Source organism: Rana temporaria, chromosome 4 (genome assembly GCF_905171775.1).
Source record: "Rana temporaria chromosome 4, aRanTem1.1, whole genome shotgun sequence".
Classification (NCBI taxonomy): Eukaryota; Metazoa; Chordata; class Amphibia; order Anura; family Ranidae; genus Rana; species Rana temporaria.
Window position 1 is genome coordinate 436,126,180 of NC_053492.1, and position 13,091 is coordinate 436,139,270.

The 13,091-nt window shown below is 47.6% G+C and overlaps 2 protein-coding genes across 2 annotated transcripts in view; one reads left to right on the forward strand and one right to left on the reverse strand.

Annotated features, from left to right (window-relative positions):
- RPS6KC1 (ribosomal protein S6 kinase C1) overlaps positions 1-11,732 on the reverse strand; it is a 239,590-nt gene extending 227,858 nt beyond the window's left edge. The window contains exon 1 of the mRNA XM_040351456.1: positions 11,274-11,732. Within this exon, the coding sequence (XP_040207390.1) occupies positions 11,274-11,375 (102 nt within the window). The 5' untranslated portion in view covers positions 11,376-11,732. The remainder of the gene's footprint in view (positions 1-11,273) is intronic.
- Positions 11,733-12,895: 1,163 nt separating this feature from the next.
- Positions 12,896-13,091, forward strand: part of ANGEL2 (angel homolog 2) — a 34,218-nt gene continuing 34,022 nt past the window's right edge. Inside the window, exon 1 of the mRNA XM_040351461.1 lies at positions 12,896-12,917. The gene's annotated coding sequence lies outside the window, so the exon portion shown is untranslated. The remainder of the gene's footprint in view (positions 12,918-13,091) is intronic.

Genomic DNA, 13,091 nt, shown 5'->3' on the forward strand with positions numbered 1-13,091 from the left:
GAAGGTCTATTACATTTTACAGGAAGACCTTTAAACACTTGCCGACCCGCCATAGTACATTTACTGCAGCAGGTCGGCTCCTACAGGCACAATCACATACTTGTAGGTCACAGCTTTCTTTGGGGACCAAAGAGCATGCAGACCTGGAAGACGATTAAGTAGGTCCGAGTCAATGATTTATGGCCCAACACCCGGTGATCGGTTCAGCAAATGACAGAACGGAGCCCTGTATCCGTAAACAACACCGGGCTCTCTTCATACAGCAGTGATGTGCCGTTTGTTTTCTTCCTGCAAAGCAGGGAATAAAAACCGGAACATTGCTTACTAAAACATCAACCTACAACAGATCCGCCGGATTGTACACACCAGGGGATCTATCCGCTGGTCCGGTGGACCGTATCCGCGGATAAATCCTCTCGTGTGTACTAGGCCTCAGTGATCACCGACTCTGTTCATTCGGAAAAGGTAGAAGCCGGATTTAGCGGCTCCTACCTCCGCTCTCCATCCTGACAAATTGAGGGGGGAGGGGAGTATGGAGGGGGGAGAAGACAGCACGGAGTGGGGGAGAAGACAGCACGGAGCACGGTGGGGGGCATACACATCATTACAGGGGGGAAGACAGCACGGAGCACAGAGGAGGGGGAAGACAGCAGGGAGCACAGAGGAGGGGGAAGACAGCAGGGAGCACAGAGGAGGGGGAAGACAGCACGGAGCACAGAGGAGGGGGGAAGACAGCACGGAGCACAGAGGAGGGGGGAAGACAGCACGGAGGAGGGGGGAAGACAGCACGGAGGAGGGGGGAAGACAGCACGGAGCACAGAGGAAGGGAGAAGACAGCACGGAGCACAGAGGAAGGGAGAAGACAGCACGGAGCACAGAGGAAGGGAGAAGACAGCACGGAGCACAGAGGAAGGGAGAAGACAGCACGGAGCACAGAGGAGGGGGGAAGACAGCACGGAGCACAGATGAGGGGGGAAGACAGCACGGAGCACAGATGAGGGGGGAAGACAGCACAGAGCACAGATGAGGGGGGAAGACAGCACGGAGCACAGAGGAGGGGGGAAGACAGCACGGAGCACAGAGGAGGGGGGGAAGACAGCACGGAGTATGGAGGGGGGCATACACATCATTACAGGGGGGAAGACAGCACGGAGCACAGAGGAGGGGGAAGACAGCACGGAGCACAGAGGAGGGGGGAAGACAGCACGGAGTATGGAGGGGGGCATACACATCATTACAGGGGGGAAGACAGCACGGAGCACAGAGGAGGGGGAAGACAGCACGGAGCACAGAGGGGGGGGACAGCACAGAGCATGGAGGGGGGGACAGCACAGAGCATGGAGGGGGGGGGGGACAGCATGGGGGGGGGAGACAGCATGGAGGGGGGACAGTCAGCGGTGATCGGTGCGGCTTTGGGGGAAGTTACAAGCACTGATCACTGCAGTATAACTTTAACCAAAACAGCTGAAAAGGGGGCAGATCAGTGCTTGCAACTCCCCTGCCACACCGATCACCCTGACTGCCCAGGTATCGAGTGAAGCATCGGAGCATTTCCCCCCGAGTACAAGTACTCAGGGAAATGCTCGGTATCGATACCGATACTAGCATCGGTACATCCCTAGTTGGGTCTTTTTCGTTTATATTGCAAAAAATAAAAACCCAGTGGTGATCAAATATCACCAAAAGAAATCTCTTTTTGTGTAAAAAAAAAAATGTTATAACTTGAAATTTGCATGACTGCTCAATTACCAGTTAAAGTAGCACAGTGCAAAAGAGTAAAAAAATTGCCTGCTCATGAAGGGGAATAAATCTTCTGGAGCTCAAGTGGTTAAAAGAGGAGTGTGTGGGCTTAAAAAAATCAAAGACGTACTCGCCTTTGTGGATATAGCATTGGTCCAATGCTGCATCTGTCTCCCGCTGCCTCTACACAGAGAGCTAAGCAATCAAAGACCGCTGATCACTCAGTTCTCAGTCTTCAGGGAGCAGAGAGTGGCCACTGTCAGTCACTCGCTCTCTGCTCTGTCCCTCCAGCACTCACTGAATCGCCAAGCCATGGAGGAGGTGGGAGTGTCTGGCTCAGGATCTCAGTGGAGTGCTGAGCGGCTGAGCCAGCGGTCAGTCAGGAATCTGAGTGGAACTCTGACATTAAAGTAAAGATCTCTTCAGAGCAAAGTGACGTCACTAAAGCCCGCTGTCAGCTGGAAACAGGTCACAGGAGTGCAGAACTAAAAGTTTCCATACTATAATATGCCAAATTTTCATTATATAGAACACAAATGAATGAACCAGAGGACCTCTGGACTGACAACAGATCATAACGTCTTGACAAAAGTTTTGTTTGTGTATACTGATATAGCTGAGATGAAAGGGATATCCAAGTGATCCAGTAGATTGACTGAGAAACGAAGCCCAGCCAGGAAAGCCTGAAGAGGAACTGAATTCTGACAGTTCTGCCAAAGAGGAACTGAATTCTGCCACCTGGGCATTCGAATGAAACCACAGCTCCCTGTAGCTGACCTTTTCCCCATAAGGCTCAGTTCACACTTGGTTTTACTTCCTCTTCATTCCGCAGCAAAGTGAAAGAATAATGAACTAGTATGTATACTATCCCATTATGTGGCACTTACCTGTAAAGAAAGCCCACGCTGTCCCCACTGGTGGAAGCATCCATCTTCGTCGCTCTTCCTTCCAGGGCTGCGGACTCCAGCTCTGACTGTCCGGAGACGCGTGACGCCAGTCACTGCACACACTGGGGAAGAAACGTCACGGAGGCCGTTTCTTCACTGCGCATGAGCCGATGACATCATTGGTGCACTACAAGGCAAATATCTCCTAAACGGTGCATGTTAAGGAGATATTTTCAGTACATATAGGTAAGCCTTAGGCCTAGTACACACGAGAGGACCGTTTCCGCGGATAAATCCTCTGGCGGATTTTGATCTCATGGTTGTACTAAACATGAGATCAAAATCCCTGCGGAATTCCGTCCACGGTGACGTGTCGCGCCGTCGCCGCGATGATGACGCGGCGACGTGCGCGACGCTGTGATATAAGGACTTCCACGCATGCGTCGAATCATTACGACGCATGCGGGGGATGGATTCGGACGGATTGATCCGGTGAGTCTGTACAGACCAGCGGATCAATCCGTTGGACTGGATTCCAGCGGATCGATTTCTTAGCATGTCAAGAAATTTTGATCCGCTGGAAATCCATCCCCGGGGACAAAAATCTGCGGAAAAAAATCCGCTGGATCATACACACCAGGGGATCTATCCACTGAAACCGGTCCGCAGATCAATTCCAGCGGATCGATCCTCTCGTGTGTACGGGGCCTTATTAGCAGGAGATTGTGACCGGCTCTGTATGGCCCTGGTTCACACATCTCCAGAGCGGCTCCGGTGCAAATTGCACATGAATCCTGTGCGTCTTTTGGTCCATTTTAGGTCCAAATTCAGCCATAAAAATTTAATAAAAATAAATAAATAAAATAGAGCTGAAATCGGACCTGTACCGGAGAATGGAGACACACGGGGGACCCCCTGCTGTGAGCCGCTCTGTTCCTCAGTGTGGGTTCACAGCCTTAAGCTCACGTCCACTTTAGCCACAGCCAGGCATGCAGCCACCAAGATGGGCTCTCTCTGTTTCTTATGGAGAAGGTTATATATATATATTTTTCTCTCATTCAGCCTGAAGGGAATCGGTTCCCCCATTCAAGCTAATTTCCTATATATATATATATATATATATATATATATATATATATATATATATATATATATATATAGGAAATTAGCTTGAATGGGGGAACCGATTCCCTTCAGGCTGAATGAGAGAAAAATCGAGCCATGTATATCTAGCTTCAACGATAACATATAAGAGCAGATACTCACACACAGGGTTCCTCCAGCGATTGCTATGGGTTCCTTGAGCAATTTCTGCATCTCATAAGGTTCCACTGACACCAATGGTCGTTTTAGCTATATGTAAGAGGGCAATTGTTTCCAATGACTACAAGCGTAAGGAGCATTCTTCCCACTGACCACCACACTAATGTATCATAAGTTGTATATTATTAGGGTTGTCCCGATACCACTTTTTTAGGACTGAGTACAAGTACCGATACTTTTTTTCAAGTACTCGCCGATACCGAATACCGATACTTTTTTTTAAATGTGTCCCCAAATGCAGCCATGTCCCCCCACAAATGCAGCCATGTCCCCCCATATATGCAGCCATGTCCCCCCCATATATGCAGCCATGTCCCCCCATATCCAGCCATGTCCCCCCATATCCAGCCATGTCCCCCCATATGCAGCCATGTCCCCCCATATCCAGCCATGTCCCCCCATATCCAGCCATGTCCCCCCCATATCTAGCCATGTCCCCCCATATCCAGCCATGTCCCCCCATATCCAGCCATGTCCCCCCATATCCAGCCATGTCCCCCCCATATGCAGCCATGTCCCCCCCATATGCAGCCATGTCCCCCCCATATGCAGCCATGTCCCCCCCATATCCAGCCATGTCCCCCCCATATATGCAGCCATGCCCCCCCATATATGCAGCCATGTCCCCCTTACCTACATGCTGCCGCATCCCCGCTGCCGCCGCCACTTGGTTAATACGGGCGGCGAACATTACAGCTTTCATTTGAATAGCTGTAGTCTTTCGTGCAGCGCTGCGTATAGACACTCCCCCTTGCTCGGGTTTGGACAGTTCACCCGAGCAAGGGGGAGTGTCTATACGCGGCACGGCGGGAAACACTACAGCTATTCAAATGAAAGCTGTAATGTTCCCCGCCCGTATTAACCAAGTGTTGGCGGCAGCGGGGATGCGGTGTAGCGTTGGGGGGGGGGGGGGGGGAGTATTCTATTTAGGTATCGGGGGCATTTGCGGGAGTACAAGTACTCCTGCAAATACTCGGAATCGATACCGATACTAGTATCGGTATCGGGACAACCCTATATATTATATTAGTAAATTTTAGTAGGGGTTCCCTGAGACCGGAAAATTATTTTAAGGGTTCCTCTGTATTCAAAAAGGTTGAGAAAGGCTCCTCACACACACACACACACACACAACTGCAGCACTGCACAATTATTTACTGTTACATGCTGCTGTGTAGCTTATACCAGGGTTTGACAAATTTGCTTGGAATCTAGGAGCCAGCTAAAAAAGTTAGGAGCCAGAAAACGCGCCCTGTCCCGCCAAGCTCGCGTGCAGAAGCGAACACATATGTGAGTAGCGCCCGCATATGTAAACGGAATTCAAACTGCACATGTGAGGTATCGCCGCGATCGATAGAATTTTTTTAAATGTCGCCTATGGAGATTTTAAAGGGTAAAAGTTTGTCGCCATTCCACGAGCGGACGCAATTTTGAAGCGTGACATGTTGGGTATCAATTTACTCGGCGTAACATTATCTTTCACAATATAAAAAAAAAAATTGGCTAACTTTACTGTTGTCTTATTTTTTAATTGAACCACTTCCCGACCGCCGCATGTAGATATACGTTGGCAGAATGGCACGTACAGGCACATGGGCGTACCTGTACGTCCCTGCCTAGACGTGGGTCGGGGGTCCAATCGGGACCCCCCCCCCCGCTACATGCGGCGGTCGGATTCCCGTGGGGAGCGATCCGGGATGACGGCGCGGCTATTCGTTTATAGCCGCTCCGTCGCGATCGCTCCCCGGAGCTGAAGAACGGGGAGAGCCGTATGTAAACACGGCTTCCCCGTGCTTCACTGTGGCGGCGGCATCGATCGAGTGATTCCTTTTATAGGGAGACTCGATCGATGACGTCAGTCCTACAGCCACACCCCCCTACAGTTGTAAACACACACTAGGTGAACACTAACTCCAAAAGCGCCCCCTGTGGTTAACTCCCAAACTGCAACTGTCATTTTCACAATAAAGAATGCAATTCAAATGCATTTTTTGCTGTGAAAATGACAATGGTCCCAAAAATGTGTCAAAATTGTCCGAAGTGTCCGCCATAATGTCGCATTTTACCAAAAATAGGTAGAAGAATACGTATCGGCCTAAACTGAGGGAAAAAAATGTTTTAGATATGTTTTTGGGGGATATTTATTATAGCAAAAAGTAAAAAATATTGCATTTTTTTCAAAATTGTCGCTCTATTTTTGTTTATAGCGCAAAAAATAAAAACCGCAGAGGTGATCAAATACCACCAAAAGAAAGCTCTATTTGTGGGGAAAAAAGGACGCCAATTTTGTTTGGGAGCCACGTCGCACGACCGCGCAATTGTCTGTTAAAGCGACACAGTGCCGAATTGTAAAAACCCCTTGGGACATTTAGTCATTTATTGGTCTGGTCCTTAAGTGGTTAAAAAAGTGTATTTTGTCACGAAAAAAGTGCGCTTGTAAGACCGCTGCGCAAATACGGTGTGACAGAAAGTATTGCAATGACCGCCATTTTATTCTCTAGGGTGTTAGAATAAAAAATAATGTTTGGGGGTTCTAAATTAGAGGGAAGGAGATGGCAGTGAAGAGGGGAAAACTGCGGCTCCAGGTGAGTGCACTTGTGCAATCAGTGTCCTCTTAGAACCAAATGGCTGCCGGCAATGCACAAAGCAAAACTTGAAGAGAAAATATGGACAGCTGCACACCAAAAAAAAACTTAAAAAGGTGGCCTTTAATGGTAAAAGGAGAAAAGGCACTACAAAGCACAGCAAGCAGTGGGGTATATAGCTGACGCGTTTCGCACAGGGGTTCAGTGCTTAGTCATAGCTCATGACTTTTTTGGTGTGCGGCTGTCCATATTTTCTCTTCAAGAGATGGCAGTGAAAAAACACATTAGAACTGTTTTACTTGTAATGCCAAACAGCCACCACAAGATGGGGCCAGATCACAGAAGGCCTGCAGAAGGCTGCAAAGCCACGGCCTCAATTACCAGCGGGCGTGGTGGGGCGTGCATGGAGACACAGGATCCTGTGTCTCTGTGCGCCCCAACCTCCCCCGCCCTGCGCGATCGCGGCGGGCCTGCGTCGGCCGGTATTTGAGGCTGCGGCTTTGCGGCCTAAGCTTCCTTCTGTGAAGGCTGCAAAGCCACGGCCTCAATTACTGGCGGGTGCCAGGTCACAATTTCTTGTCGCAATTGCGACCGGGCGCCCGGATTTTGTCGAGCCCTGGCTTATACTGTAGGGCAGGGGTCTCCAAACTTTCTAAACAAAGGGCCAGTTTACTGTCCTTCAGACCTTAGGAGGGCCGAACTTTGGCCATTAGGAGTAGAAAAGGTCCCGAAGTCATTGGGGGAAAAAAATAAAAAATTCCCCAACGATGGTGTCAGTGGGGGGGAATGGTGCCCCATCGATGGTGTCAGTAGGGGGGGGAATCGTGCCCAAACGATTGTGTCAGTGGGGGGGGAATGGTGCCCCATCGATGGTGTCAGTGGGGGGGGGGATCGTGCCCAAACGATTGTGTCAGTGGGGGGGGAATGGTGCCCCATTGATGGTGTCAGTGGGGGGGGGGATCGTGCCCAAACGATGGTGTCAGTGGGGGGGGGAATCGTGCCCAAACGATGGGGTCAGTGGGAGGAATTGTGTCAGTGGAGGGGGAGTGGGGGTAATTACGCCCCATTGTTGGTATCAGTGGATGGTACAGTGCCCCAAGGGCCAGATAAAAACAAGCAGAGGGCCGCATGTGGCCCCAGGGCTGCAGTTTGGAGACCACTGCTATAAGGAGGACATTGTTGTTATTATTAGTTTCAATCAATTGAAAATGTTCTGCAATTCATTATAGGAGGCTTCACTTGATGTACTAAAAGCCTGTAAGAATGAGGCAAAAACAAACACAGCTATATGCCGAGGTGAAGAAGATAAAAACATCTGATCTTTTGCCATTTCTATTTACAAGGTTTTATTATTCACCAATAACTCCAGGAAAACAATTGCCTCTGCAAACAGAATGTGTTCCCAATCTTTCTCTGGCCCAATGAGAAATGAACAACATGCGCTCCCTGCCCCAGGAGAACTACACATCACCGCCGTATAAACACAGTCTTTGTTATTTCCCCCTCTCTGCAGAAACCCTGTGCAAGAGTTGGGCAGAATTTGAGAACCATTCAGTCCAATCTATAGGAAGGAAATTGTAAAGATGCACTGCCATCTAAAAACAGAAACAAAAAAATGACAGGCCCCTCACAGGCAAAGTCTGACACTTCCAGGTAGTGCTGATGCTTGTTGTGACTTGGCTCCACCATCCCTCCTTCCTATTGACCCTTCACTACGATGGGCAGACACATAGAAATCTGCAGGAGGCAGTATGGTTCTCTGATCACACAGGGGCCCATTCTCCAATCACATAGAGAGCAATTCTCCAACCATACAGAAGACCAATTCCCCAATCATACAGAAGACCAATTCTCCAATCATACAGAGACCAATTCTCCAATCATACAGAAGACCAATTCTCCAATCATACAGAAGACCAATTCTCCAATCATACAGGAGACCAATTCTCCAATCATACAGGAGACCAATTCTCCAATCATACAGGAGACCAATTCTCCAATCATACAGGAGACCAATTCTCCAATCATACAGGAGACCAATTCTCCAATCATACAGGAGACCAATTCTCCAATCATACAGGAGACCAATTCTCCAATCATACAGGAGACCAATTCTCCAATCATACAGAAGACCAATTCTCCAATCATACAGAAGACCAATTCTCCAATCATACAGAAGACCAATTCTCCAATCATACAGGAACCAATTCTCCAACCACACAGAGACCAATTCTCCAATCATACAGAGACCAATTCTCCAATCATACAGGAGACCAATTCTCCAATCATACAGGAGACCAATTCTCCAATCATACAGGAGACCAATTCTCCAATCATACAGGAGACCAATTCTCCAATCATACAGGAGACCAATTCTCCAATCATACAGAAGACCAATTCTCCAATCATACAGAAGACCAATTCTCCAATCATACAGAAGACCAATTCTCCAATCATACAGGAACCAATTCTCCAACCACACAGAGACCAATTCTCCAATCATACAGAGACCAATTCTCCAATCATACAGGAGACCAATTCTCCAATCATACAGGAGACCAATTCTCCAATCATACAGAGACCAATTCTCCAATCATACAGAGACCAATTCTCCAATCATACAGAGACCAATTCTCCAATCATACAGGAGACCAATTCTCCAATCATACAGGAGACCAATTCTCCAATCATACAGAAGACCAATTCTCCAATCATACAGGAGACCAATTCTCCAATCATACAGAAGACCAATTCTCCAATCATACAGAGACCAATTCTCCAATCATACAGAAGACCAATTCTCCAATCATACAGGAGACCAATTCTCCAATCATACAGAAGACCAATTCTCCAATCACACAGAGACCAATTCTCCAATCATACAGAAGACCAATTCTCCAATCATACAGAGACCAATTCTCCAATCATACAGAGACCAATTCTCCAATCATACAGGAGACCAATTCTCCAATCATACAGGAGACCAATTCTCCAATCATACAGAGACCAATTCTCCAATCATACAGAGACCAATTCTCCAATCATACAGAGACCAATTCTCCAATCATACAGGAGACCAATTCTCCAATCATACAGGAGACCAATTCTCCAATCATACAGAAGACCAATTCTCCAATCATACAGGAGACCAATTCTCCAATCATACAGAAGACCAATTCTCCAATCATACAGAGACCAATTCTCCAATCATACAGAAGACCAATTCTCCAATCATACAGGAGACCAATTCTCCAATCATACAGAAGACCAATTCTCCAATCACACAGAGACCAATTCTCCAATCATACAGAAGACCAATTCTCCAATCATACAGAGACCAATTCTCCAATCATACAGAAGACCAATTCTCCAATCATACAGAAACCAATTCTCCAACCATACAGAGACCAATTCTCCAATCATACAGAGACCAATTCTCCAATCATACAGAGACCAATTCTCCAATCATACAGAGACCAATTCTCCAATCATACAGAAGACCAATTCTCCAATCATACAGAATACCAATTCTCCAATCACACAGAGACCAATTCTCCAATCACACAGAGACCAATTCTCCAATCACACAGAGACCAATTCTCCAATCACACAGAGACCAATTCTCCAATCATACAGAAGACCAATTCTCCAATCATACAGAGACCAATTCTCCAATCATACAAGAGACCAATTCTCCAACCATACAGAGACCAATTCTCCAATCATACAGAGACCAATTCTCCAATCATACAGGGACCAATTCTCCAACCATACAGAGGACCAATTCTCCAATCATACAGAGACCAATTCTCCAATCATACAGAGACCAATTCTCCAATCATACAGAGACCAATTCTCCAATCATACAGAAGACCAATTCTCCAATCACACAGAGACCAATTCTCCAATCATACAGAAGACCAATTCTCCAATCATACAGAGACCAATTCTCCAATCATACAGAAGACCAATTCTCCAACCATACAGGGAGGGACCAATTCTCCAATCATACAGAAGACCGATTCTCCAATCATACAGAAGACCGATTCTCCAATCATACAGAGACCAATTCTCCAATCATACAGAGGACCAATTCTCCAATCATACAGAGACCAATTCTCCAATCATACAGAAGACCGATTCTCCAATCATACAGGGACCGATTCTCCAATCATACAGAGACCAATTCTCCAATCATACAGAGACCAATTCTCCAATCATAGAGAGACCAATTCTCCAATCATACAGAGACCAATTCTCCAATCATACAGAGACCAATTCTCCAATCACATAGAGACCAATTCTCCAATCACATAGAGACCAATTCTCCAATCATACAGAAGACCAATTCTCCAATCATACAGAAGACCAATTCTCCAATCATACAGAGACCAATTCTCCAATCATACAGAGGACCAATTCTCCAATCATACAGAAGACCAATTCTCCAATCATACAGAAGACCAATTCTCCAATCATACAGAAGACCAATTCTCCAATCATACAGAAGACCAATTCTCCAATCATACAGAAGACCAATTCTCCAATCATACAGAGACCAATTCTCCAATCATACAGAGACCAATTCTCCAACCATACAGAGACCAATTCTCCAATCATACAGAAGACCAATTCTCCAATCATACAGGAGACCAATTCTCCAATCACATAGAGACCAATTCTCCAATCATACAGAGACCGATTCCCCAACCATAAGTACAGTACGGTGATGACTTACCCTGGCGGTGACCTTGTATATGGTGAAGCCTTTGCGGTGGCGGTGGGGGTCGGTGACGGTGTAGAAGCGGGCCAGGTCCCCCTTGTCTCTTGGGGAGATCATACTGTCCTGTTATCCCCAGACAGAGAACTGCACAGCCTCAGTAGCAGCCATCTATCCTGCACAGCCAGTCACACACAGCAGCTTGGGGACAATGACCAGGGCAAGGGTCACTCCATCATCTCCATGACAACCAGCCCTGCACCGCTCCACCTGCCTACATCCATCCTACACCGGAGTCATGTGACCTTCATCACCCTCACCCTCCTCCACCGGAACACAACACAGCACACCGGGGCGAGGACACCTGAATCACCCGGTACTGAGCCTGACACCTCAATCACAACTTCCGCCTCACACCGACTGTCACTGCACACTGGGTAGCTGCACACTGCCGCTCACTTCCGCCAGCTGTGTGCCGAACGCCTTCATTGGCTGGGAGCTCCGGCTGGGGATTGGTCGTAGAATACTATAGCTAGTGCAGGAAAGGTGTACTGACTGCTGCTGTCCAGCAGGTGGCGCTAAAGGCGCAGATTTGCTCAGCCACCAACTTCATATGGCTGATAGTATAGACAAGGAGCACAGGGAAGGGATGGAGGGATGGATGGGAGGGTAGAAAGGATGGGGGATGGATGGATGGGAAGGATACTTTGGGTGGATGGAAGAGATGGATGGATAGAAGACTTGGTAGAAAGGATGCTATATAATAGATTGGAAAAATACTATGGATGATGGAAGGAAGTATAGGAGGGATCATAGGCGTGCGCACATAGGGTGTAAGGTGTGCCTGGGCACACCCTAATCACCCTGTACTATGCAGATTCCCCCTGCTGCCTGGCTGCAGAGAAAGGGACTGGGGAAACTCTGTCCTCAGTCCCTTTCTCTGCCTCAAAAGTTAGACATCAAGGGTCTGTTTAGACCACTGAAATTTCACCAAAGCCCCCAAACAGGGCTCCTAAAAAAAAAAAAAAATTGTAAAATAATAATAATAATAATAATACAAATAAAGATAAACTACTGACACAGATCTCTGCCCTGCTGACAAAGCCCTACTGACTTGCCCACTGCCATATATGGTATATTACACACGCATGTGTGTTTGAGCTTTGGTGTGCACACCCTAATGCTATAGGCTGCACACACCTATGGGAGGGATGCATTGGATTGGATGATAGGGGGTGTATGGGAGAGATGCCATGGATGGATTGATGGACAATGGAAGGATGAATGGGAAGGATTCTATGAAAGGATATATAGGAGGGATATTATGGAATGCTATGCATAATGGAAAGCAGTGGCGGCCAGTACCCTAATCTCAATGCAGGGTGCCGGACACATGGATTTCAATGTTTTTTTTGTTTTTTTTTTTAAGCACATGATTAGAATCAGAGCTTCTAATTGTCTTCAAAAAAGGATGGGCTTGGGCGCTAATATCTGACTGTTACTCCTCCAGGCCAATCAGGAAGCGGGTCCTGAGACCCGATTGGCCAGGAAGTCTTAGGACTCCCAGTCAATTGGGTCTCAGGATCCACTTCCTGTTCAGCCGGGAGGAGAAGCAACGCCCCCACAGCAAGCTGGAGTGAGGAGCAGCATCGGCTTCCTAAGGTAAGGAATGTTATGAAGGATTGCTATGGATGATGGAAGTACCTGTACGTGATTTTGTGCACGCAGTGTAGGGGGAGCGAGTACACCCCCATAGCGCCATTCCTGCTGTGATTGGACACAGTGGGAGCCAATCAGCAGGTCCGACGGCCGCCGTGACCCGCCGAGCGTTCTGTG